The sequence below is a fragment of the Osmerus mordax genome, chromosome 2 (assembly GCF_038355195.1).
Source record: "Osmerus mordax isolate fOsmMor3 chromosome 2, fOsmMor3.pri, whole genome shotgun sequence".
Lineage (NCBI taxonomy): Eukaryota > Metazoa > Chordata > Actinopteri > Osmeriformes > Osmeridae > Osmerus > Osmerus mordax.
Window position 1 is genome coordinate 9,746,061 of NC_090051.1, and position 25,853 is coordinate 9,771,913.

Here is a 25,853-nt window from a genome sequence, read left to right on the forward strand (position 1 = left end):
CCTGGTGGCCGGGCCTTTTCCCATGGGGCCCGGCCGGGCACAGCCCGAAGAGACAACGTGGGACCCCCTTCCAGTGGGCTCACCATCCGCAGGAGGGGTCATGGGGGTCGGGTGCAGTGTAAGACAGGCGGTGGCCGAAGGCGGGGGCCTTGGCGGTTCGATCCTCGGCTGCAGAAGCTAGCTCTATGGACGTGGAACGTCACCTCGCTGGCGGGAAAGGAGCCGGAGCTGGTGCGCGAGGTAGAGAGGTTCCGGCTAGATATAGTCGGCCTCGACGCACAGCATCGGCTCCGGAACCAGTCTCCTTGAGAGGGGCTGGACTCTCTTCCACTCTGGAGTTGCCCTCGGTGAGAGGCGTCGAGCTGGGGTGGGAATACTTGTTTCCCCTCGGTTCGGCGTCTGTACGTTGGGGTTCACCCCGGTGGAAGAGAGGGTAGCCTCCCTCCGCCTTCGGGTGGGGGGACGGGTCCTCACTGTTGTTTGTGCTTATGCACCAAATGGCAGTGCAGAGTACCCACCCTTTTTCGATTCTCTGGGAGGGGTGCTGGAAAGCGCTCCTCCCGGAGATTCCCTCGTCCTCCTGGGGGACTTCAATGCTCATGTGGGCAATGACAGTGAGACCCGGAGGGGCGTGATTGGGAGGAACGCCCCCCCCGATCTGAACCCAAGCGGTGTTTTGTTGTTGAACTTCTGTGCTAGACAAGGCTTGTCCATAACGAACACCATGTTCAAGTATAAGGGTGTCCATATGTGCACTTGGCACCAGGACACCCGAGGTCTCAGTTCGATGATAGACTTTGTAGTTGTGTCGTCGGATCTGAGGCCGAATGTCTTGGACACTCGGGTGAGGAGAGGGGCGGAGCTGTCAACTGATCACCACCTGGTGGTGAGGCCATGGAGAATGACTTCTGAAAGGCTTCGAAAAGGTTCTGGACCACCATCCGGCGACTCAGGAGGGGGAAGCAGTGCACTGTCAACGCTGTATATGGTGGGGATGGTGCGCTGCTGACCTCGATGGGGGACGTCCTGGATCGGTGGAAGGAATACTTTGAAGACCTCCTTAATTCCACCAACACGCTTTCCGACGTGGAGGCAGAGTCTGGGGACATCGGGGGGGCCCTTCTATCTCTGGGGCTGAGGTCGCCGAGGTGGTTGAAAAGCTCCACGGTGGCAGGGCCCCTGGGGTGGATGAGGTCCGCCCGGAGTTCCTTAAGGCTCTGGATGTTGTAGGGCTGTCTTGGTTGACACGACTCTGCAACATTGCGTGGACATCGGGCACAGTTCCTTTGGACTGGCACACCGGGGTGGTGGTTCCCCTCTTTAAAAAGAGGGACCGGAGGGTGTGCTCCAACTTTAGGGGGATCACACTCCTCAGCCTCCCTGGGAAAGTCTATTCAGGGGTTCTGGAGAGGAGGGTCCGTCGGATTCAGGAGGAGCAATGTGGTTTTCGTCCTGGCCGTGGAACTGTGGACCAGCTCTACACCCTCGGCAGGGTCCTGGAGGGTGAATGGGAGTTCGCCCAACCGGGAGTACGGGGTACCGGATTCCCTGATCGGGCTGTCCGGTCCCTGTACGACCGGTGCCAGAGTTCGGTCCGCATTGCCGGCAGTAAGTCGAACTTGTTCCCGGAGAGGGTTGGACTCCGCCAGGGCTGCCCTTTGTCACCGATTTTGTTCATAACTTATATGGACAGGATTTCTAGACGCAGCCAGGGCGTTGAGGGGTTCCAGTTTGGTGACCTCAGGATCGGGTCGCTGCTTTTTGCGGATGATGTGGTCCTGATGGCTTCATCGGGCCGTGACCTCCAGCTCTCACTGAAGCGGTTCGCAACCGAATGCGAAGCGGCTGGGATGGGAATCAGCACCTCCAAATCTTCAAGTATCTCGGGGTCTTGTTCACGAGTGAGGGAAGAATGGAGCACGAGATCGACAGGCGGATCGGTGCGGCGTCCGCAGTGATGCAGGCTCTGCATCAGTCCGTCGTGGTGAAGAAGGAGCTGAGTCGAAAGGCGAAGCTCTCTATTTACCAGTCGATCTACGTTCCTACCCTCACCTATGGTCACGAACTGTGGGTAGCGACCGAAAGAACGAGATCGCGAATACAAGCGGCCGAAATTAGTTCTCTCCGCAGGGTGTCCGGGCTCTCCCTTAGAGATAGGGTGAGAAGCTCGGTCGTCCGGGAGGGGCTCAGAGTAGAACCGCTGCTCCTCCGCGTCGAGAGGGGCCAGTTGAGGTGGCTCGGGCATCTGATAAGGATGCCTCCTGGACGCCTCCCTGGTGAGGTGTTCTGGGCAAGTCCCACTGGGAAGAGGCCCCGGGGAAGACCCAGGACACGCTGGAGGGACTATGTCTCTCGGCTGGCCTTGGAACGCCTCGGGGTCCCCCAGGAAGAGCTGGTGGAAGTGGCCGGGGAGAGGGAAGTCTGGGCCTCCCTGCTTAGGTGCTGCCCCCGCGACCCGACCCCCGGAAAAGCGGAAGATGATGGATGGAGTTTTACACAGCAGATCTCTGCAATGTACTGTTCGAGCTATCCACTTCCTTGACGATCTTGTCGTGTAATCAGTCTTCAATCAATCTTCAAAGTACAAAAGACGCCACTCGAATCGGGAGAATTTAATGCAAAATGTTTATTGGTCTTCAAGAAAAACAAAAATTCAAATAAACGTATGCAGGTCCCGGGACCAACGGATCTTTACCCCCCGGGCATCCAATTATATACTGTTTAATGTCCCTATTCTCATGAGTTCATTACATACAGTTAGGTCCATAAGTATTTGGACATTCACACAATTTTCATCATTTTGGCTCTGTATACCACCACAATGGATTTGAAATGAAACAATCAAGATGTGCTTTAAGTGCAGACTTTCAGCTTTAATTCCAGGGTATTTACATCCAAATCAGGTGAACGGTGTAGGAATTACAATACATTTTATATGTGCCCCCCCCCTTTTTAAGGGACCAAAAGTAATTGGACAATTGGCTGCTCAGCTGTTCCATGGCCAGGTGTATGTTATTCCCTCATAAAGGGAGTTCGTTATTTCATTGACAAGGAGCAGATAAAAGGTCTAGAGTTCATTTCAAGTATGGTATTTGTGTTTGGAATCTGTTGCTGTCAACTCTCAATATGAAGTCCAAAGAGCTGTCACCATCAGTGAAGCAAGCCATCGTTAGGCTGAAAAATCAAAACAAACCTATCAGAGAGATAGCAAAAACATTAGGTGTGGCCAAATCAACTGTTTGGTACATTCTTAAAAAGAAAGAACGCACTGGTGAGCTCAGCAACACCAAAAGACCCGGAAGACCACGGAAAACAACTGTGGTGGATGACAGAAGAATTCTTTCCCTGGTGAAGAAAAACCCCTTCACAACAGTTGGCTAGATCAAGAACACTCTCCAGGAGGTAGGCGTATCTGTGTCAAAGTCAACAATTAAGAGAAGACTTCACCAGAGTAAATACAGAGGGTTCACCACAAGATGTAAACCATTGGTGAGTCTCAAAAACAGGAAGACCAGATTACAGTTTGCCAAAAAACATCTAAAAGAGCCTGTACAGTTCTGGAACAACATCCTATGGACAGATGAGACCAAGATCAACTTGTACCAGAATGATGGGAAGAGAAGAGTATGGAGAAGGGAAGGAACTGCTCATGATCCAAAGCATACCACCTCATCAGTGAAGCATGGTGGAGGTAGTGTTATGTTGTGGGCATGTATGGCTGCCAATGGAACTGGTTCCCTTGTATTTATCGATGATGTGACTGCTGACAAAAGAAGTAGGATGAATTTTGAAGTGTTTCTGGCAATATTATCTGCTCAGATTCAGCCAAATGCTTCAGAACTCATAGGACGGCGCTTCACAGTGCAGATGGACAATGACCCGAAGCATACTGCGAAAGCAACCAAAGGCACAACATATAAAATGTGTTGTAATTCCTACACCGTTCACCTGATTTGGATGTAAATACCCTGAAATTAAAGCTGAAAGTCTGCACTTAAAGCACATCTTGATTGTTTCATTTCAAATACATTGTGGTGGTATACAGAGCCAAAATGATGAAAATTGTGTCAATGTCCAAATACTTATGGACCTAACTGTATGACTCAATTGGTCACATTCCTGGGGGTTTCAGGTTTCTTTCGCATCTCGATATGATGCCTGTTACCTTGCTCACGTTTTGATTCATGTGTTGTGATGCTGGGAGACAGTGGCCGGCTCCTTGATCAAGACACTTGATGCAACCTACAAAGAGATGGTGCTCAGCTGTAAATCGTTCCAATTAGTGCTGGCCTTCCAACAGGTGGCTTAACCCTTGTGTTATCTTCGGGTCATTCTGACCCATCAGTCATTGTGACCCACCGTCGTATTGCGACAACTTTACCGCATACAAAAACAAAGTTAAGCATTTTCTTTTAACCGTTGGGCTGTCTCAGACCCCCCACATTGCGAATGTTAAAAGAAAATTATTTTTATTTGTTTTTGTATTGGGTAAAATTGGGTAAACACAACGATGGTTCGTTATGAACCTTTGGGTCATGTGACCCGAAGGCAGCACGAGGGTTAAGATAAGATTCTGGGCGTAGGGCCAAATAAAACTGTAAATCTTGACTTCTAGCTAATGCCTCTGTAACAGAGTGAGAACCGTGAAACTCACTCCTCAGGTATATAAGAGGCCACCCGCGTCAAAGAAGAGCTAGATTTTCTTTGGCGTAGTTGGTAGTGGTAGCGCTTGGCAAGTCGGAGGCCGAGCATTCAAATCCCGTGAGTGGCGAAATACCTTGTCAGAAGGAGCGTGGCTACGGCTCTTACAGACCCGTCACATTGGTGCCGTGACCTGGATTCACGAGGGTAGCGTCAGCTGACCACCGGAGTGAGTTTCAGAGGGGTGAGTGTAACGGAGTGAGAACCGTGAAACTCACTCCTCAGGTATGTAAGAGGTCACCCACGTCAAAGAAGAGCTAGCTTTTCTGTGGCGTAGTTGGTAGTGGTCGCGCTTGGCAAGTCGGAGGCCAAGCGTTCGAATCCCCTGAGTGGCAAACTACCTTGTCAGACGGAGCGTGGCTACAGCTCTTACAGACCCATCACACCTCAGCCTACAAAGGACGATACCTGTGTCCGGGTAGCCCCCTCCCTCGCTCCTCAGCCACTGTCACACAGATCACACACACAGGCTCAATATCTTGCATCATTCAGTGGTATTAGTCAATCAGTCAACAGTTTAATATATGTTTTCCATGAAATAGAATAATACTAAAAGGAGTGATTCAAGAGATTCATTCTTGATATGATTAATCAATAATCATCAATCTTAATCAATTCAACAGTATGGTGTCAATTTTCACGTCAATCTGATGTACTTTCTATTTGTATATCGCTTGGATAAGTGTTGAATGAATACATTGCCAAACGTGAATATCTTTTTTTATAGGGGCTGTTGAACAACCTGATTCTAGGCAGGGATGTGCTGACGGACTGGGAAATCTATCCTCTCAACATCGATGAAGTCATAGCTGGAGGCTGGCCTCCTGCGGGCCAGCATCGCCCCCACACAGGCCCCAAGACAGAGTCCTTGGTGGGGCCGGTCTTCTACTCCGGCACCCTGCAGCCCAACGGCCTATCCTGGGACACCTTCCTCAAGCTGAATGAATGGACCAAGGTGAGAGCATGCTCACAGACCTGATGGCATAGGTTAAAAAACATTAATTTCCCTGTATGTAATGTATTTATTAATTTAGCTCATGGTTTTATCCAAAGCATTGAACCTGCAACCTCTTGATCTGCATTCAAATGCTCTAACTACTAAGCCATAATTCTAACTCTACCGCTAATTATTGGTGAAGGTTTCAATGACCTCTTGACACTGGTAGGGACATGACCTTACCGTCCAGCCCTAAATCTACGGTTATAGACCACCTGGTGATTGTGGACCTTGACAAGGAAACTTGGATGTTTCTCAGTCATGACAGGAGAGACAGAGGTCTTCTTCTGGGGTGAGGGATTTTTTTATTAGGTTTGCAGAGCATGTTATCTAGGACAAGATACATTTGTACAGCTCACCTGACCAGATAAGTTTTCATCCTATTCCCCTATCCAGTCATAAATGTATCCAGGTGGTGTCACCTGTAATGACCTAGCGTCTGTGTGTGTGCTTCCTCCTAGGGCCAGGTATGGATCAACGGGGTGAATCTGGGCCGGTACTGGCCCGCCAGAGGCCCCCAGCAGACCCTGTACGTCCCCGGGCCCCTCTTCAGCCCCAGCCAGCCCAACAACATCACAGTCCTGGAACTAGAGCGGGCCCCTGCACACACACAGGTTCTCTTCATGGACCATCCTCTGCTCAACAGCACTGTCATGAAAGAATACGCACGCAAAAACGATGTGCATTAAGTGCAAAATACAATTTTTTTTAAATGTAATATGAACATTGTTACTCATTATCATGACTGTAGGTGCCAAATCCGATATCATACATCAACAGGCAATTTCAAAAATGTATTTATAAGCTAGATTCTTATCTTTACTCCTCTTTTGGAAAAATCCCAAAATACCCAGTTGTTTTTGCATACGTTCTGCTATTTCTCCTCTGGCCTCTACCCACTGACTCTCTTCCCACTGTCACTCACTAGTGTCACTCGGAGCTAGAGACGACCACTGACATGCAGAGACACTGCATTTATTTTGACAGACTGTTACATCATGTTACAAAAACTCACATCACACATTTTTCTTTTTGAGGTATAAGAATTATATTTGGGGCTAAACTCAAAATGTTGGGGGGCTGCAGCCCTGGCAAAAATATCTGGAGACGCCGCTGGAACACTACTTGTCACTTGGAGACCTGCTCCTTACGCCTGGGACACACTGCCTGCGATCGGCTGCGATCTGCTGCGACGCGCCTGGAAGCGCCTCCTTTTTTCTTTCGGCGCCCATGTTATCAAATGGGACCGACCACACTGGCTGCGAAGCGCCGCGATTGCCTGCGATCGCCTGCGATTAGCAGCGATCGTTTCGGCAGCTGGTGGAATATTTTCGCGAGACGCTTGCGAAATCGGCTGCAGGATGATGAAATACACCGTATTAGTTCATATATTTGAATAAAAAAACTTGTTATTAAGATTTTACTCCATTAATTGTCGACTACGGTGAACATTTGTAAAGTTGTAGACTTTATAATTACACAATGTTGGTAACGAACTTCCTTTACATGTGGTTACCCTGATAAAAACGAATGAAAATAAATGGATTGATCCGTTGAGCTAGCATGCCCGTAGTTGTTTTGTTTGAGAGAAACGAGTTGTCACGCGTTGCACACAACACACACGCAGACATAGCCTACCGAGAAAGAACCCCCAAGTCGATTTCTAAAATCAGCATCAAATGAATTCTCGAAGTTGAAAAGCACAGGGAGTTGTTGTATGTCAGCAACAATTTTACAAGAACAACGTAGATAAGGATCAATGCTGGGATATAGCCAATGCCATGTTTATGTACCATGTCAGCGTAAAGGAAAGCTCAGAGTAGCTGAAAGGCTTGGTGACCGGCACGGAGAAATGCGCGTCTGGTGCTCAGTCGTAGCCGATCATGGCGCTGCGCGGCACGTCCAGGCGCTTCGCAGCCAGTGTGTCCCAGGCGTTAGTCCAGGGAGTTTTGCCATGACAGACAGATGAGCCAGGTGATCAATCTGTTTATCAAGAACTATAAATTAAATCTATCGGTTTCTGAATCTCTTGCAACACAGTAGCTTTTAGTCAAACCTAAAACACAAACATGAACATGTATACTTTTCAGTTGGAAGTCAGGAGGTATGAAGAACTACAAGATAGTGTTGAGTTCATTTTTATTGCCTTGATTTTATTAAAGTTGCTGTGCCTTGGATGCTTTTGACTTATTACTGTAAATAAATTATGTTTTTGCACTTATTACAATGTCTTTACTGTCAATTCATTCCTGACACAGTATTATATTGTTTAGTTACCAACTTACAGCTCCAACATGCATTCAGGCATATTAGACTACTCTGAGACCATGAAAGCACTGTGAAAATGATAGTTTACAGGTCTGCTGAAGTGGACAGTGCTTTGCCATTGGCACCCACTGCTGGTTAAGCAGTGTTAGGGCCTGAGGCTGGGGCCGAGTGACATGTCAGGTCTTGGCCTTGCGGTGAGTCTGGACACAGTGAGGCGTGCAGAAGGTGAAGTCCAGGTACTGGAATGGGACCTTGTCCAGGAGAGACTCTCCACACTGCCAACACCGTCTTGAGAACGGAGACACACACAGTATGAAAGATGTCTTCGACACTGCATCAAAAACTATAAACAAGACAAATCACCAAACAAATGACTAAAACGGGAGTTAAACACGCATGTAAGGTGAATTCAAGGATTAGCTGGTAGTCTGACCTGGTGTTGGAGCGGGTGGCCCCTGTTGAAGCGCTCTGTTCTGCCAGCCTTTTCTCCGCTGCCAAGGCTCTCTACATACCCAGGGAGAGGAGACATTAGAAAAAAAACATATCGTAAAACAGACAACTTTCAGACATTATCTCATGTTTTTGATACCTTTTCTCGATCGCTGAGAGCTGCAAACCTTCTCTTCTCCTCCACCTCCAACTCCTGTTTCCTTCTCTCCTCCTTCTGCTCCTTCTCTCTCTGTTTCTTTGCAGCTTTCTGTGCCTTTTTCTTCTCTGTCTGTTTGGACTCCAGTTCTACTGTGAGCGGCCCTGGAACCTAGAACACAACGAAAGTTCCCCCAACGCTGGATAACTTACTCTGCTAATAATACAGGACAGTTGTTTAACGAAGGAATTGGCAGAACACGCATTCGAACTCTAGTGCGGACCAAACAAACGAACCATGGTCCTCCTAAAAAGACGGGACTCGGTCAGGTTCCAAGTGAACCATGGTTGCTTCGGTTTAGGTGTGAACGTAATCAGATTTAATATATGACCGATTATAGGAAGCAAACCAAAATGGAGTGCATTGTGGGTTGAAGAAGGATGTTGACACTTGGGCAAACAGCCGCGCCGCTCATTAGCAGCAAAACTAGTCGAGGGAAAACGTGGGGGAATTATTGAATGAAGGCTCTTATTCATATATGGGCTAATGATTATATTGCAGAGATGCTTGTGGAAACACATAAAAATAGCGAGGTATTCAAATTCTTGAGTGATAACTGAAAAAAGGGTAGTTGAGTGCAAAGTGGACCCATGTTGTTGAAAGTAAAAAAACATTGGCAGCAATACATAAAAATGCGTTATGTTCTACGGAAAAGTGGTTGCTCGGGGGATGAAGAAAATAATTCCATGCTTTGATGACATTTACATTTAGTCATTAAGCAGACGCTCTTATCCAGAGCGACTTACAGTAACAGGGACATTACCCCGAGGCAAGCAGGGTGAAGTGCCTTGCCCAAGGACACAATGTCATTTTGCACTGCCGGGAATCGAACTGGCAACCTTAGGATTACTAGCCCGATTCCCTAACCGCTCAGCCACCTGACTCCCATGACCTGGATATACCCTATTTTTCGGAAAATAAGACGCATTTTCTATAAACCGCACCCCACTTTGAACTTTGTGTTTGTAAATCGGAATATAAACCGCACTGGAATATATGCCGCACTTGTTACGGGAACAATGATACCAAGCAATACACGAGTATAAGCGATCTTACAGCATTGTGTAACAACAAACTTTGGTTGTGGATAGTATGTCCAGGAATAAAGCCAAGTCACTTATTTAGTGGCAAAATCCATTGATATGTCTACAAAATTATTTTAGATATAGTATAAGTTTAGCTATCTTGCAAATCCTGAGGATAGCCTAGTTTAATTAGCCAATGTCGTTAGCCCTAGCGATGCTAGCTAACGTTAGTTTGCTAGCTGTATATAACATTTCACTGGGTCTTGCAGCTGTTTTATTTACTGAAATTATTATTAAATGTTATGTTCTACTAGCTATTTGCCTACTTTAGCAAGTCACTGTATTCCCAAGCCCTGATAGTGTAACTGAGACAACACAGTAAATAATTCCTCTTTCAAGTAATAAGCCCCCGTTCAAGTGTTCAGAATTAAATTAGCTGCACGGTCTGTAGAGATCTTGGGACAAAGTCACTTTTTTGTTCTAAAACCAGGCTATAAACCACTTCGAAATATAAGCCGTACAACCACCAAAAACTGTAAAATCGGGGTACAAGCCGCGGCTTTATTTTTAAGAAAAATACGGTAATACTGGGTACAAGACAAATGAGAAACCCCCAAAACATGGTCGTGCAACACCAAATCATAACAATAGATAGTAGGGGCCTATCGCAATCACAATACGCTGCTGTGGCTCCATTGTAGTTCTTGACAATGTGATCGACAGTAAGTGATTTTTCCTCACAGATTTTCTGTCCAATAGATAAACGACCTGTACGACCACGTGTCATTGTTCTTTTTACAAACGTTGGTTCGCTTAACACAGGACCGTGTGAACACTAACCGGACCTAATGAAAAATGCAACAAAGTAGCAACTCATCGTGTCTTATTTATACGAACGCGATACAGAAAATACAAGACTACTTTACAGCATTGCACTGCACAAAGGATTTTTTTTTTTATGTTGTTACATTAACAAATGTTCATGTAAACATAGGTGACTTAGGTCTACAATTATGACAACTGGCTCAACCACCGTACAGATAGATAGTGACGACGGTTCTTCTCAGTTTTGGTACCTATATTTCTCAGATCACAATTGACATTCTTTGTCATCTCTGAAGTAGTTGTTCAACCTCCACATCTATTCTAGTCACTTATGCACATCATTTTCAAATTCTAACAATTTTAAACAAATGCTCTAGTACATTCATGCAAATGATTATGTAGCCTTCATTTGTCTGCTGTTTCCTATGTTATCAATTGCTTATGTTATGTTGATCAAAATGTATAATATTGGTTCTCTGTTAAACAGAGAACCAGTGGTCTTACCACCACAAACCTCTAGACATTTAGTTCATAAATAGAAGTCATTACATGCACAATGGTTGAGCCAGTTGTCTTAAATCAGGGCTCCAGACTAACTTTATTACTAGTAGCCCCAAACTGAAAATGTTAGGGGCATAGGCAGAAAAGTAAGGGGAGCACACCTTAAATCGACCTGCAACACAATTTTTTACATTTTCCCAATTTTAAATGCTTTACTGATAATGTGCCGTTTTATTTGAGTTCACAGTGGGGCTGTGCAACATGACCAAAATCTTGTATCCTAATATAGATCCTTTCCTATCCCAACAACAATATGTATCACGATATGGCAAATTTTCTTTAAATTCAATGAATAAATTGTTTATATAAAATGACCACATGGAGAGGCCAAATGCAACCATTTGGTCGCAGTCTAGAGCCCTGTATTTGTAGGCCTAATTCACCTACATTTACATTTAGTCATTTAGCAGACGCTCTTATCCAGAGCGACTTACAGTAAGTACAGGGACATTCCCCCGAGGCAAGTAGGGTGAAGTGCCTTGCCCAAAGACACAACGTCATTTGACACAGCCAGGAATCGAACTGGCAACCTTCAGATTACTAGCCCGATTCCCTAACCGCTCAGCCACCCGACTCCCATACAGCGCTTGCATGTAACGTTCTGTCTAAGGGTTGTTTGCTACGTCTACATGAACATTTGTATTTTTTTTCTTTGTGCTATGCAAAACTTCTTTCTGACTTCAATCTTGATATGAATATTATTGGATGGATCTTAGACTTTATGACAGAAAGATCACAGTGTGTGAGAGTTAATGGCGTCCTTTCAGACAAGCTCCATTCATCCTCTGGCTCACCCAAACGTTGTGTACTCTCTCCTCTTCTTTATATTCTGTACAGAAATAGTTGCCAGAGTAAGTTTGAGAATAGACACATCATAAAGTTTGCAGATGACACGGTCATTGTCAGCTTGCTGAAGGGAGGAGATATGGATCATAGGCTGGTTGTCAATGACTTTGTGTCATGGTGTAAGGAGTTTCACCTTGAACTGAATTTGTCAAAGACCAAGGATATGATTATCGACTTCAGGAGGTCGGTGCCCATTCCCCGATTCACAACTATTGAGGGGATTGAGATTGATTTGGTTGAGAATTATAAATATCTGGGTACTGTGTTTGGGGAGTCAGGTGGCTGAGCGGTGAGGGAGTCGGGCTAGTAATCCGAAGGTTGCCAGTTCGATTCCCGGTCATGCCAACTGACGTTGTGTCCTTGGGCAAGACACTTCACCCTACTTGCCTCGGGGGAATGTCCCTGTACTTAATGTAAGTCGCTCTGGATAAGAGCGTCTGCTAAATGACTAAATGTAAATGTGATAACAGGCTGTGCTTTCAGAACAACACAGATGCCATTTCAAAAAAGGTACAGCAACGTCTCTATTTCTTGAGAAAAATGAACTTTTTTAAGGTGTGCACCAAAATGATGACGCCGTTTTATAGAACTTTTATTGAGTCAGTGCTGACATTTTGTGTGGTGGTATGGTTTGGGAATCTGAATCTGGCTAATAAGAAGAGGCTTTATCGGCTTGTCAGAATGGCCAGTAAAGTCATTGGGGTAAACCAAGTCCAGCTCTCTGAGCTTTATGTTCGGCAAGTCGCAAGGAAGACCCACTCCATATTGGCTTGTACTGACCATCCCCTGAAGGGGGAATTTGAGCTCTTGCCTTCAGGAAGAAGGTATAGAGCTCCCACCCACAGAACAAAACGATTTGGGGACTCTTTTGTTTGTTTTGCTATTGGGAGGCTAAATGTGCATAAATGAATGGCATGAAGTATTTATGGACAGAACTTATTCTGGGTTTTCAATATTAAGTGATCCTTGTACTGTATTGTAATGTATTGTGTGTTGTCTGGTGTGGTGTCAGGTATGCTGTTTATGTAGTATTTTATGATGTATTGAATGTGTTTTAATACCTGTCTACAAAATAATTTCCCCTAGTGGGATCAATAAAATTAACTTGCTTTATCCATGCCTCAAGGAGGCTAAAGAGGTAGGAATAGTGTCCATGATGCAGCTGGTGATTATAATGTCCTAACACATTTGCAATGTGCAGGCAGTTTAGACATCAGGAAATACATTAATTTATGTAACAAAATTCACTGACTTTATATTGTCTTGTTAGCTAGCCAGTATTTCATCCATAAAGAAAACCCTTTGAAACCAGCTGATTCATATGCCAGCAGTCAACACTGCTAACCTGGCCATATCGGTTATAAAAGTGAAACCATTTCATAACAGTAGGCTATAGGGTACCCTAAAACGTATTTACATTTAGTCATTTAGCAGACACTCTTATCCAGAGCGACTTGCAGTAACAGTGTTTCCTCTACGATTTTTTTTAGCAGTGGGGGCAGGTCTGTCTGAAAAAATGTCTAACCCTATATTTTGGAGCAGGTTAATGTAATAGTCTAATAGCTAATGTAATATTGCACATATTTTCGTCCTATTTCCACTAAAGCAATAAAGTTAGGCTACTTAAAGACACCTTACACTCATAAAGTATGTTCTAAATGGCATAAATGCTGCCAATTAATAATTGACGTAACAACTTATTATAAATGGTCAGTAGCCAGCGAGGTGAAGTTAGTTTCATATTCGACATTAGTCTCGCATTCGGAAGACGCTACTTTGCAGCGGTAAAGGGACCCGGTGAAAACTACCCATACAATTTTCTATCATTCTTTTAAAAAGATTATTGAAAATGTAAAGGGTGTGGAAGTATACCAGACATTATTAGAATAATCTGGTGTATATTTGAGATTTTTAGACACAAATCTGAAAACGTTATTGAGATTAGTGAGGATTTCATGCTATTTTCAGAGATTAGCGATTTTTTATCTTTTTTTTTTACTTTATTGAAAAAGTAAAGGGTGTGGAAATAGGTCAGACATTATTAGAATAATCTGGTGTATATTTGAGATTTTTTGACACAAATCTGAAAACGTTATTGAGATTAGTGAAGATTTAATGCTTTTTTGAGAGATTAACGATTTTCTATCATTCTTTGAAAAAGATTATTGAGAATGTAAAGGGTGTGGAAGTAGGTCTGACATTATTAGAATAATCTGGTGTATATTTGAGATTTTTTGACAAGTTTGAAAAAGTTATTGAGATTAGTGAGGATTTCGTGCTATTTTCAAAGATTAGCGATTTTCTATCATTTTTTTTTGACACTTTATTGAAAAAGTCGGTCCCTAACGCGAAGCTGCAAAGTAGCGTCTTCCAAATGTGAGACGAATGTCGAATATGAAACTAACTTCACCTCGGTTCAGTAGCCTAGCCTATCGATCAAGTTAGGCCACTCTGAAGCATGTAGCCTACACTGTCTGCTTCATTTGATCTTGATAGGCTAAGCATTCTGTAGCAAATAATAACAATAAACCCACTATTTATTAATTAAAACTACTTCAGCATAATAATGCACCTAAAATACAAATGTGAGCAAGGGCAGCAATCGCTATCGAATCAACAGACGTGCAATTTAGCTGCTTGTTTTTGGCTCGCTATATCCGTATCGTTTTGGCTCACGAGAGCTAGTTTAGAGCAACTCAGTCAACTCAAGATGGCTGAGTCGAGAGCCAAGCCAAACTGGCGGCTAATTATTTTTGGGAAAATTCGAACTACAACGTCACTGCACTCCATTGGATTACAACTGCAAAATATGAATTTTTCAGAGTGCACGGTTCTTGAGATAATTGTGGGAACTAATCTGTTCTAATACACACTCACACACTTGTGGAAATTTGTAAAAAAAAAATGAGAAATTGCTTATATTATTATGCATAAGTGACAAAGTTTTGAGAATTAAAATTGTGATCTGAGAAATATAGGTACCAAAGCCACTGAGAACAACTGTCATCATCAGCTGCATCACAGGCACTGTGCACTAGTTATACCAAAGCTGGTCTAGAAAATGAATGCCTTAAAGGGAAGATTGATTGCAAAACCGATTTTACGTTGTCATAGTTGAAAAATTACAGTTTGGTATGTAAAATAGACATACAGTGCAATAGACATACAGTACAACCTCACAACCTCAAAGTCCATTGAAACCTCTTTCCTATAAAAATTTCACGTCTCACTACTATTTTGAAACTGCAACTTGCAAACCCTAGCTTTTGAAACAGTGCAACTTGTGACGTCACAATTTGCAGCATCAACTTTGTCACGGCCCAAAATTTACATTTACCCGCCCTCTGGTTTTCTGGTCCAGGAACATAAACAGAGGTCGCGTAGACACAATAGATTTATTTGTTCGTTTTTATTTCGTTTTTATTTCAAGTCTCCACCTTCGTTGTTTCAGTGAGTGCTGTTGGCCGTGTTGCGTCTTTGCTCCGCAGCTTCACTCGTTGTAAACCAACCAATCAGCGCGCAGCTCATCTATATATTCATGAGCATACCATAAAAGGAGAAAACCTAAATTTTCCAGTGAAAATTTCACTGGATGTATCAGGGGGCATAGAACAGCACCCAGGACATTGTCAGCCCAACCAATGTTACATAACCTATTCGGAGACCTTAAGAAACAGTGTGAAATACCCCCAAAAAACGGTCAATCACCCCTTTAAGACTACTGCTGATGCTGAAAATAAATCACTGAGACTAAAGCCGAATCCCAATACTTTGTCTTACTAAACTCCATTAGCAGCGAATTTCGTTTGATATCAGTGCATAACACTACTTGCTTTGGAGATATTGATATATACGTAACAGTAACCAAGTGGTGTCTCATTTCATAGGGCTATGTAGCTCTTACCCTTAAGTTTTGAGGGACAAGGTTTAGGGGTAAACTAAGGGGTAGGGGTAAGGGGTAGGGGTAAGAGAGTATTGGGATTCGGCCTAAAGCTGGTGTACAAAATGAATAACTTGAACAAATTGTGTAGGAGTTGAATCCCTTAAACTAATACTGGTGTAGAAAATGAATCACTTAGGCTCATGGGGATTTAGCAGGTGAATAACTGGTTCAGTGTGTATCTGACCAGGTGTTGCTAAGGGACCTCTCACCTGTGCTTGGCTGTAATCATACTTGTCAGGGTTCTCGGCCATGTATTTGCGAAACACATTCCTGGTGTCCTTCCCAGGTGCTACCAAATAGGGAGTCTGGCCCTTCTTATCCCTGCACCAAAACAAAGGCACAAGAAATACAGCTCTTTAATTGATCCTCCTTTAGATTTTAACTAGTGTAAAACTGTCTGTAGAGAAAGAAATAAGAATGTATACTAGACCACACACACTGACCATGACTTAGGCCGAATGACAATTCTCTGTCTTACCCCTACCCCTTACCGCTACCCCTTAGTTTTGCGCGTTCATGTGAGAGTAAGGGCTGTCTCAATACTCGTTTTGATCTAGGGGTAGGGCTTAGGGGTGGGGGTACATACCCCTTAAAACCAAGGGTTTTCGGGAGTTACTTGAAACCAAGGGGTATGTGAATACTGCCCAACCGGCAACAATGGCGGCCAGATCATCCAGAGTCCGATAAATGTCATATTTTCGGCTTAAATAATTGATTTAAAAATTACGACAGTCTTGTTTTGTGCTCTACACAGTCCTGTACATAGTGTTTCCTCTATGTTGATTTTGCCGTGGCGGCCCGCCCGATATTGTATTAGTCTGTAGTTCTTGCAAATTTTAATTAAGTTAATTCTTTTAATTAAGTGATTTTCGTTGTTTGTATTCTTCCCCTGCTAGTTAAATTAAGTGGGGGTTGTACAGACCTGCCCCCACTGCAAAAAAAAAATCCTAGAGGAAACACTGATATTTGAAACCATGTTCTTAATTGAAATGTTTTAAAAAATCCCTAGTTTGCTACACTAACGTTACATTGCTGATTTGCACAACAGTCCCGCATTTCTCTGACTAGCCTTGAATGGACTCCATGCATGTCTACAGTTTTAACTAAACTCCATTAGCAGCAAATTTCATTTGATATCAGTGCATAACACTACTTGCTTTGGAGACATCGATATACGTAACCGTAACCAAGTGGTGTCTCATTTCATAGGGGTATGTTTTCACCCCTAGCCCTTACCCCTCAGTTTCGAGGGACAAGGGCTAGGTGTAAACTTAGGGGTAGGACAGAGAATTGGGATTCGGCTTTGGTCTATAACTGTATGGCAGTAGATTGGGTATTACTGTACAATCAAAACCAGATGGTTGGGATGACACAGCGTTGTTGGAGACAGCCATCTTGTTTCTCCCCTACCTGCAGGCAGGATCTCCTCCAGCCTCCATCAGCAGCCTGACCACGGCTCTCTGGGCTGCAGACGAAGCCACGTGCAGCAAGGTGAAGCCCGACGAGTTGATGGGCCTGTTGAGGAGGGTGAGGGGACTCCGGACGCCAGGACTCTCTGAGGGGGAGCCGTCCTTCTGGAGCTCCTGGTTCTCTGTCCTCTCTCCCCCCTGGGCCTCCTTCCTCTCTTCTCCCTGGTCGCCAGTTTCTGGATGCAGCTGCAGAAGGCAGAGCAGGGCGTCAACATTCCCGACCTTACAGGCTGTGTAGAGGGCATCCCTGAGGCCATACTCCCATGACTCATTCATCTCCTCTGTTAAAAGACACAAAACAAGCCCTTAGCTACTCATACCCTGGAGGTCAACGCTTGGTAGAAAATATCAGACCACAGGGTGGCTCAGTGATCCTACCCATCTGCCTACCCACCTAATTATCCACCCACCTGACTACCTACCCACCAACCCACAACTCCACTCATTTTCCCACTATGTGTTAGCATCTCACCTTCCTCAAGTTGTGTCTTTTCGTTTGGTTTCCACCCGTCTCTGTTCCTCCCTGGTTTGTCCTGGTTTTCCTCCACCCCTACCGTCTCCGACTCCTCTTCCTTCTCCTCCTCTTCTGCCCTGCTGCCTGTGGTGACAAGGGAGCACACCACCAATCGTCAGAGCTTGCCGTTCTACATCATATCTACATATAATATGATAGGTAACTAGAGATGCATCAATCCACATTTTTCTTATTCTGATCAAATTCACACCTGCAGATACCGATACAAATTAGATTCTGATTCCGATAGAGCTCTCTTTTTTACATCAACCACACAGAACTTATTAAAGAGTAAAAAATACACCGAAATACATTCCATTTAAATGTATTCCAAAGCTATTTATTTGAACTGTATGTTTGGCTTGACATACAAACAGGTAGCAGCAACAACTCCAACGTTTCAAATGTAATATTGAAATCAAAGTGTAAAACCGCAGAGAAATATATCTACACTAAATCTACACTAAACGTGAATCGTGAATCTAAAAGATTCACGTTTTCTGCTGAAAGTTTATTGTGTCTTTTCAATACCTCATTGAGCGTCTGCTGCTGCCTGGAGTTTGGCTTGGTTTGGTTTTTGGCTATCGGCTAGCACAGTCCTGGTGCTCTTTCATGTGAAACCTTTGCAGGTGCTTGATTAAATGGTGGTATTGTACTACGCTAACGTAATTTCACCCATCGGAACGCTGGCTTTACACACATTGCAAGTTGCCGTCTTGCTTGCCTGTGTTTCGAGACTAAAATATCTCAAAACTAAGGACATGTTGGCTCTCAAGTTTTATCAAATGTTTGGCGTGAGATTACCATACTGTCAATGTTTGGGTACAAAAATCCTGCACCTCGTCCATGAATTGTACATAGCGGGAAAAGTTATCCCTTACTTTTCAGCGTGAGAAGTACAAGGTGTTGCATGAGAGCGTGAGAAATGGTTGAAATGCGGCGAATAAGTAAGACTTGAGAGCCCTGTTTAGTTAGCCAACTACTAATGTTAGTAACGGTAGCTCATTCAGTTGTAGGCCTAACATCCGATCCAACAGTTCCCGTTTTCGCAGGGACCCGTTGGATCGAATGTTGAATTGTCCCCGTCATTCAATCTGACGAGCATCCGATCCGATATTGGATCGGTCCCATCTCTATAGGTAACCCACACTCACCTTCTGCCTCTCCCCTGCACCCCTCCATCCTCCTCTTCCTCCTCCTCTTCCTGTGTCTGGAGGGCTGGAGCTCCCGCAGATCCAGCATGCTCAGCTTCACCTCCGCCACCTCCAGCTCCACAACCTCTCCCTCCTTGTCGTTTCCCTCCATTTTTGCAGGGAGAGCTGAGACACACCGCAACACAAGCGGACATGCAGGTCAAACACTGACTACTCTCAAATGGTTGGCTGTTGAATTACCTGTGTATGAAGGTCTTAATGACTCACCGGTGTGGTCTTGATCCGGGTCCGGACGAGGTCTCGGCTTGGCTACCTTCTTCCTCCAAACCTTCTTAGAAGGATTGAGGATGTCATAGACGTCTGTTTCTTTACCTGTGATTTGAATGTTTACACAAACACATTCTCTGTCATTCCCTTTTTTAAATCTTTTTTACAAACAGACATGCACACTTGGCCCTAACAGCCTCAGAGTAAGTTAGTAAGGAAGTAGGTAAGTCACACCGTAAACATGAATAGTGGACAGCATCTCGTGTACTCTCTTGATCTCTCGGAAGGTGGCTCTGCGTGTGGCGAAGGGCAGCGTGCGGATCCGGATGTCTTTCTTGTCCAAGGGAGCTGTACGCCCACCAAAGAAGATGTTTTTGTTGTAACTGGGAGCTCGGAGGAATATCAGGCTGGCTTCTGTCAGGTGCTCAGCCCAGCCCTCCAGCAGGTCCTTGATCTCCTGCAACCCAGACAGAACATGGACAGATGGAACATCAGCTGAGACATAAGACAAGTCAAATACTCATATCTACGGATGAGTACAAAACTAAACTGTTAATCAATCGCTGTGTATGACCGGAGGTCTTGTGTCGGTTCCAGCCAGGGATGTTGTCCTGTTTTTATCAAACCAATTGGACCAAGTTACTATACTTTTCAAATATATTTGCATGTGCAGAAACGTATTGAAAAGTGTTGTATTTGTGAGTACAAGCCCGGGCAGTTCGTCTCTTCCAGGAAGTCTGTCGCTTCACCTTAATGAGTGCAGCCTCGTTGTAGCGCCTCAAGGCAGCGCCGGCTGATTTGGGGGTGTGGCTACGGTCCTTGGCGTCACGGAGACCCTGGGCGGTTCCACGCTTGGCGCGCACCGTGTAGCGGTGGAACGTCTTATGTTGCAAAACATCTCTCCTTTAAAAGAGATTAAGTTGAGTTAAAGGCAGGGTAGGCAATGTTGTTGACCAGCACTTTTTGTCAAATTTGCTGAAATACACTTCACATCCTGATAGCAACCAATACATGTAATGGTTTGACAGTCCAATATATGTTGGCGTCGCAGGGCTGTAATAAACACGACCAATCATTGAGGGTCGGACCGGCACTAATGATTAGATAGCATTTGTGCCGAATGCAATGATTGCAACCGGCTACTTGTCTCAATGCCTCCCGGCAGTAGTCAGGCAAGCGCATTCATGTGTTTTGGAGGAGTGTCTTTTAGGGGAAGGGGGGATATATTGGTTTGAGTCCTTTCAAACTCAAGCTAAAATTATTAGGTTTGCAAAACTTGCCTATCCTGCCTTTAAGCTAATGGTCAAATGCTGCTGTGGCGTAATCAGACACAAATTGACAGTGTCAAAGTTTTACAAAAAACAGAAGAATATGTTGACAGCAATTGACTGAAATCTACTTTAACCCTTGTGTTATCTTCGGGTCATTCTGACCCATCAGTCATTGTGACCCACGGTCGTATTGCAACAACTTTACCGCATACAAAAACAAAGTGAAGCATTGTCTTTTAACCGTTGGGCTGTCTCAGACCCCCCACATTGCGAAGGTTAAAATACATTTATTTTTATTTGTTTTTGTATTGGGTAAAATTGGGTAAACACAACGATGGCTCGTTATGAACCTTTGGGTCATGTGACCCGAAGGCAGCACAAGGGTTAAAACTGTGTGGAGCATAGGCGCCGATACCATGGGTGCTCCAGGGCTCGAGCACCCAAGGAAAATACTGAGCACCCACAGAAAATACTGAGAACCCAATGTGTGCCACGTGCACCAATGTGCACCCACGGAGGAAAACATAAATCGGCGCCTATGGTTTGGAGTGGAAGGATACAGAAAGACCAACCCTTGAAAGACAGCCCCAGCAAAGTGGCCTCCACCTGTCATGAGAATGATCCACACAGCCTTGCTGCTGACACTCTGGAGAGCAGGCACCAAGTCCACCTCTACATTGGACTAGAACACAGAGAGGAGAGAGACAACAGAATGAAATTAACAAATATATACTTCAGGGTTTCCCAGGTTTTTTTTTTTTTTTGGGGGGGGGGGGGGGGGGGGGGGGGGGGGGGGCCACGCCGACGTAGTTAAGGCGGCAGGCGTGTGTTGCTTATGCGGTTGCCTTAACTGAAAAGTGCTGCGGGAAACCCTGACTTCATCCTAGGGTTTATGCAATTTGGTTGAAGTGAAGGAAGCATGTTTGTGTTAAGAAACAACAACCAAACCACTTTTTGATGAAAACAGCTTTGTATGAGCAATCTACTGCCCAAGCTAAATGAATGACTAAATGAATGAAGTGGAACTCTAACCCCTATTCAAACTCAAACATTGTTCCAGGTTCATTCACCTTTGCCTGGAAGATGCAGCGGAACACGGCCAGATACTGTCCCTGGGTGTTCTGGAACACTGCCTTTTTTGACAGCCGGCTGGAAGACTCTGCCGCCAGATAGCCATCACTCTCAGCTGGGATAACCTCAGGGTCATCCACAGCCCAGTCACTGGATGAGTCCTCAGAGTCAGAGTCTGTACCTGAGATACTGGACATGTCCTCTGACAGGTGGAAAACCAGGAAGAGACATTAACCTACTGTCAGAAATATTAATCTATCAAGCATTGCACAGTCAGTCGGTGAACAAGTTTAAGAAGGCTTTATTACTTGCGGCCCGCCCATAAGGAGACAAAACATCACACGCCATTGTGCCACAAATTTTGTCCACTAGCATGTTGCACTAGCAACCTTTTTAAACAGAAACCGCTCTTCCCAGACATTGGCTAAAACAAAGGCACGCAAATGTCCCATGGCTCTTCTTTCATTGGCTCCCTTGCATAGACCTGGCGCGCGTGTGTGTGTGCATGTCTACGTGTGTGCGTCCCTTGGACATTTACAACATCAACCCTACCCCCACTAGGTGACAAGCTAATGGTCACCAGACCTCAGTCTTCCTTCTAGCTCTGTCAAACAGTATCTACTTTAAATAAACAAACAAACCCCCCGTCTTCTTAGTCCTTAGCCCCAAGATAAGGGTCTTGTATGTTTACCCTACCCGAGTTCAGATTTGGCGGTAGGCCTCTCTTTGCACACAAAGCTAAACACGATCATTTCATACAGAATAAAAGTGTTACATCTTAAATTTCTTCGACACCTACTCATTGTTCCCCTTTATTGATTCAGTTTAGGCTAGATTTTCATTCTTACAACTCACCGGTACCCATCTTCCTCTCAAACTCCTCCACTGTGACAGGTGGAAGCCCCACAATCCTTTGCCTCAGGTTAAATCGGTGCCAGTCAAGTTTGTAATGCTCCATCTGAAAGTGGAATGACAACATTTTAAACTATCTTTCTGATCCTAATGATAGGATCAATCTTGTTTTGCAGGCCATTCTTGTTCATTGGATTGGTAGTTCCTTATTCTTCTTACCTGCTCATCGCGGCAGTCAAAGTGACACTGGCAAGCTGAGCAGGCCATCCTGTCTGCTCCCTCCCTTGCGAGACTGTCCTCTCTCTGGTCGTTATCCACACTACCCTCATTTGGGAACAGTTCTGCTCCTAGGGAGCAGAAGGACGGGAGGGAAGCTTTGGCTGTCACTGAAATCAGTCGGAAGGAGTTTATTGGTAAAACAACGAACGTGGGGTTAGAGCTAAGACATCAAGCTTCCTACAACGTTCACTTGTTAGTTAGCTAGTCTAGTACCCACCTTGACTAACTGAAGATAAAACGCTGTTGGAGAGGGAAGGTTGTTCCTTGACGTCGGTCACATCTCGGAGCCCGTTTAGTACCCCGTCCACTTGGCAGTAATCAAAAATAGAGCGGTACTCCACCCCGGCCGACATCATGACCTGGCAGTGGTAGCGTCTAGAATACAGTGTTGCCAGTTTAGTAGGGATGGGTGGATCGATCCTAAAGTATCGATATTTTCAGTACTGGCATTGTATCAAAAGGATCAATTCTCAATTTGAAATATCGATCCTACCTGGGATTTCTTTTAAACAAGTGATTTTAGAATATTTTTATAATAGTAGTAGGCCGTATAGTACAGAAATGTACTTAAATAAGAAAGTCAATGGGAACTATTTTTTCTTCCGCTGTGTCTGTGCTTATCAAAAGTTCATCAGCGGCAGCGTGCTGCGCTATCTCACTCTCACTCAGTGAAAGCACTCTCAGCGCAGATTCGAGTGCATTGCTGCGGTCATGACTGAAAGAAAAAGAAGCATAATCTGGAGTTATTTTACTCCAGTTAACAACAATGAAGCTTCATGTGACATTTGTCAAAAAACAATATGCCATTGTGGCAATACCACAAACATGACAAAGCATCTAAAACACCCTACACCCTAAAGAGCATGACGAAGTACAGTTGACGCGAGCAGAGGAGGCAACACAGACACGTAATGTCTATTACGGTTCATTTAATATTAATAACGATGGCTTTCAGAATGCATGATAAAATTACTAAAAGAAAATATTTCATAGAAGTATAGGTATTGGTATCGACGATACTGGTCTTGAAAGTACTTGGTATCGGATCTAAAATAAAATTATTGGTATCGGCCATCCCTACAGTTTAGCGACGTTGTCCCTAGGGCCAAAAAATCTTATTTAGCAACTAGCGATAAATCTAGGCTGTATGACGTACATCAAAACCAAATTGTGCCCCCTCATCCACATTCCGAGTGCGAGTTTACATGATGTTGGCTATGACAACACAATAACTGTTATTTGCTGCTGCTCAATAACGGTGAAGGTGGACTCATCATTGAGTCCATCCTCACCTCTTCCATCACCATCTGGTACGCTGCTGCCACTGCCAAGGACAAGAGCAGACTGCAGCGTATCATCCGCACTGCTGAGAAGGTGATCGGCTGCAATCTGCCTACCCTCGAGGACCTGCACACCTCGAGGACCCTGAGGCGAGCGAGGAAGATTGTGACCGAACCATCGACACTGTATGACTATGTTTAGCCTGTGTTCTGCTCCTCTCTCTCACCAACCGTCTCTGGAGGAGGGGATCCCTCTCTGAATTGCTCCTCCCAAGGTTTCTTCCATTTTTTTTCTCCTGTTGAGAGTTTTTTGGGAGTTTTTCCTTGTCTTCCTTGAGGGTTTAGGTTGGTTGAGGGGCATTTCTATGGGCGTATGTGAAGCCCTCTGTGACATGCTTGCGTGTAAAAAGGGCTATACAAATAAAATTTGATTTGACCCCTCCCACCCTGGCCACTCCCTGTTCCAGCTACTCCCCTCCGGCAGAAGGCTGCGGTCCATCAGGACCAAAACCTCACGCCATAAGAACAGTTTCTTTCCATCTGCTACTGGCCTCTTCAACAAGGCCAAGGACTCCCATTGACATTCATTCATTATTTAACCCAGTATCTGATTGCACTATGTTGACCACTCATGCTGCTCATTCTTATTCTTATATATATATTTTATTTTATATTTAAATTGTTTTATTCTTAGGAATAGTTAAACTTCTGTCCCTTTACTTAATTTAAGATTCGTATATGTTTAGTGTTTGCACCTCCCTGCCACAGTAAATTGCGTGTTTGTATAATATACATGGCGAATAAACCGAATTCTGATTCTGATTCTGAAAACGGAGATGGCCAAAGTAGCGGTTAACTCTAATTCTATACCTCCTACCTAGACTATAAAGTTCTATCTAAGCAGCTTGCTTTTATTTTAGTAGTCACCAGTGCTGAGTTCGCATTATTACAAGCAGTTTATTTGTAACGTAGTTGTAATATGTTAAATACTAGTATGTTAAATACTACAACACCATCATAGCTAAAGCAGATTGTGACATGAACTACTAAGCTACGTGTCTCAATAAAGATGTTTACATTTCTGGTTAACAGCTGTAATTTGTTGTGTAAAATGGTGGCTATATAGCAAGATAAAGCTAACGTCGCACGGTTTATCTACGTTATAGCCTACGGATAATCAATAGAATTTCACTCAAATACAAAAGGAATGTTATATCTCTGATATATTAAACTCACCAGTAATCTGAAATATTCTATTTTTCTAAACACCGAACACGTTTCGCCCTCGAGTCCAGTCCAAAGACTGCTATGCTGAGGCAATAATACATTTTCTACGGACACCGAGTAGTGTCAAAGTCAAAAGGGGTTCTTTCAAAGATTTTACAACTCTCCGGCCAGAATTCCGTCAAAAAAATTCAAGCTTATAGTTAATGCTTTTTATGATTTTGGCAACTACACACAAACATTTTGACAATGTGTATTCACAAACAAAAAAGTCAAATAGAGGATTTATTCTCTGAGTTACATAAACTGGCATGGTTCAACGCCTGCTTCAACGCCTGCAGTTCTCTTCTAGCTAGAGGTCAAGTAAAGAGAAATGGGGAGAAATCAGTCCGGCTTATTCAAAGTTGACAGCTGTCCCTCTTTACCAATTAAACCATCCCTATTTAATTTTAAACTATCCATTCTACCTGTCTCACAACAAGACTGAGCCTCTTTCAATGTTTTTTTCATGTTCAGATACTGAAAGGTCTCAAGCTCGAATGAAGTGGGATTCGATCCCACGAGCAAAACCACATTCATCACTGCAGTCAGTTGCAGGACAAACTAGACAGAATTCCTGAAATCCCATGTGTTTCAGTAGCTCGCGGTGTGATGGAACTG

The 25,853-nt window shown here is 44.3% G+C and overlaps 2 protein-coding genes across 7 annotated transcripts in view; one reads left to right on the forward strand and one right to left on the reverse strand.

Moving 5' to 3' along the window:
- Window positions 1–7,919, forward strand: part of glb1l (galactosidase, beta 1-like) — a 45,726-nt gene extending 37,807 nt beyond the window's left edge. For both annotated transcript variants that reach the window (XM_067251338.1, XM_067251347.1), the window contains 2 exons: window positions 5,429–5,656; window positions 6,160–7,919. In XM_067251338.1, coding sequence (XP_067107439.1) covers window positions 5,429–5,656; window positions 6,160–6,387 — 456 coding nt within the window. In that variant the 3' untranslated portion in view covers window positions 6,388–7,919. The remainder of the gene's footprint in view (window positions 1–5,428; window positions 5,657–6,159) is intronic.
- Window positions 7,915–25,277, reverse strand: ankzf1 (ankyrin repeat and zinc finger peptidyl tRNA hydrolase 1). 5 transcript variants are annotated; one of them, XM_067251299.1, is made up of 17 exons: window positions 25,206–25,277; window positions 23,183–23,404; window positions 22,907–23,064; window positions 22,630–22,796; window positions 22,414–22,516; window positions 21,558–21,760; window positions 21,060–21,169; window positions 19,966–20,119; window positions 19,451–19,673; window positions 19,217–19,321; window positions 18,950–19,114; window positions 17,754–17,879; window positions 17,223–17,562; window positions 16,022–16,133; window positions 8,556–8,723; window positions 8,400–8,470; window positions 7,915–8,254 (listed from the first exon to the last, which is right to left on the reverse strand). In XM_067251299.1, exons 3-17 carry the CDS (start codon window positions 23,043–23,045, stop codon window positions 8,143–8,145), a joined length of 2,298 nt encoding a protein of 765 aa, XP_067107400.1. In that variant the 5' UTR covers window positions 23,046–23,064; window positions 23,183–23,404; window positions 25,206–25,277; the 3' UTR covers window positions 7,915–8,142. The 5 variants fall into 5 exon arrangements, with proteins under 5 accessions (XP_067107400.1, XP_067107409.1, XP_067107390.1 ...); XM_067251308.1 differs by lacking the exon at window positions 23,183–23,404 and having other exon boundaries at window positions 22,630–22,757; window positions 25,206–25,273; XM_067251289.1 differs by lacking the exon at window positions 23,183–23,404 and having other exon boundaries at window positions 25,206–25,273.
- Between the last annotated feature and the right edge of the window lie 576 nt (window positions 25,278–25,853).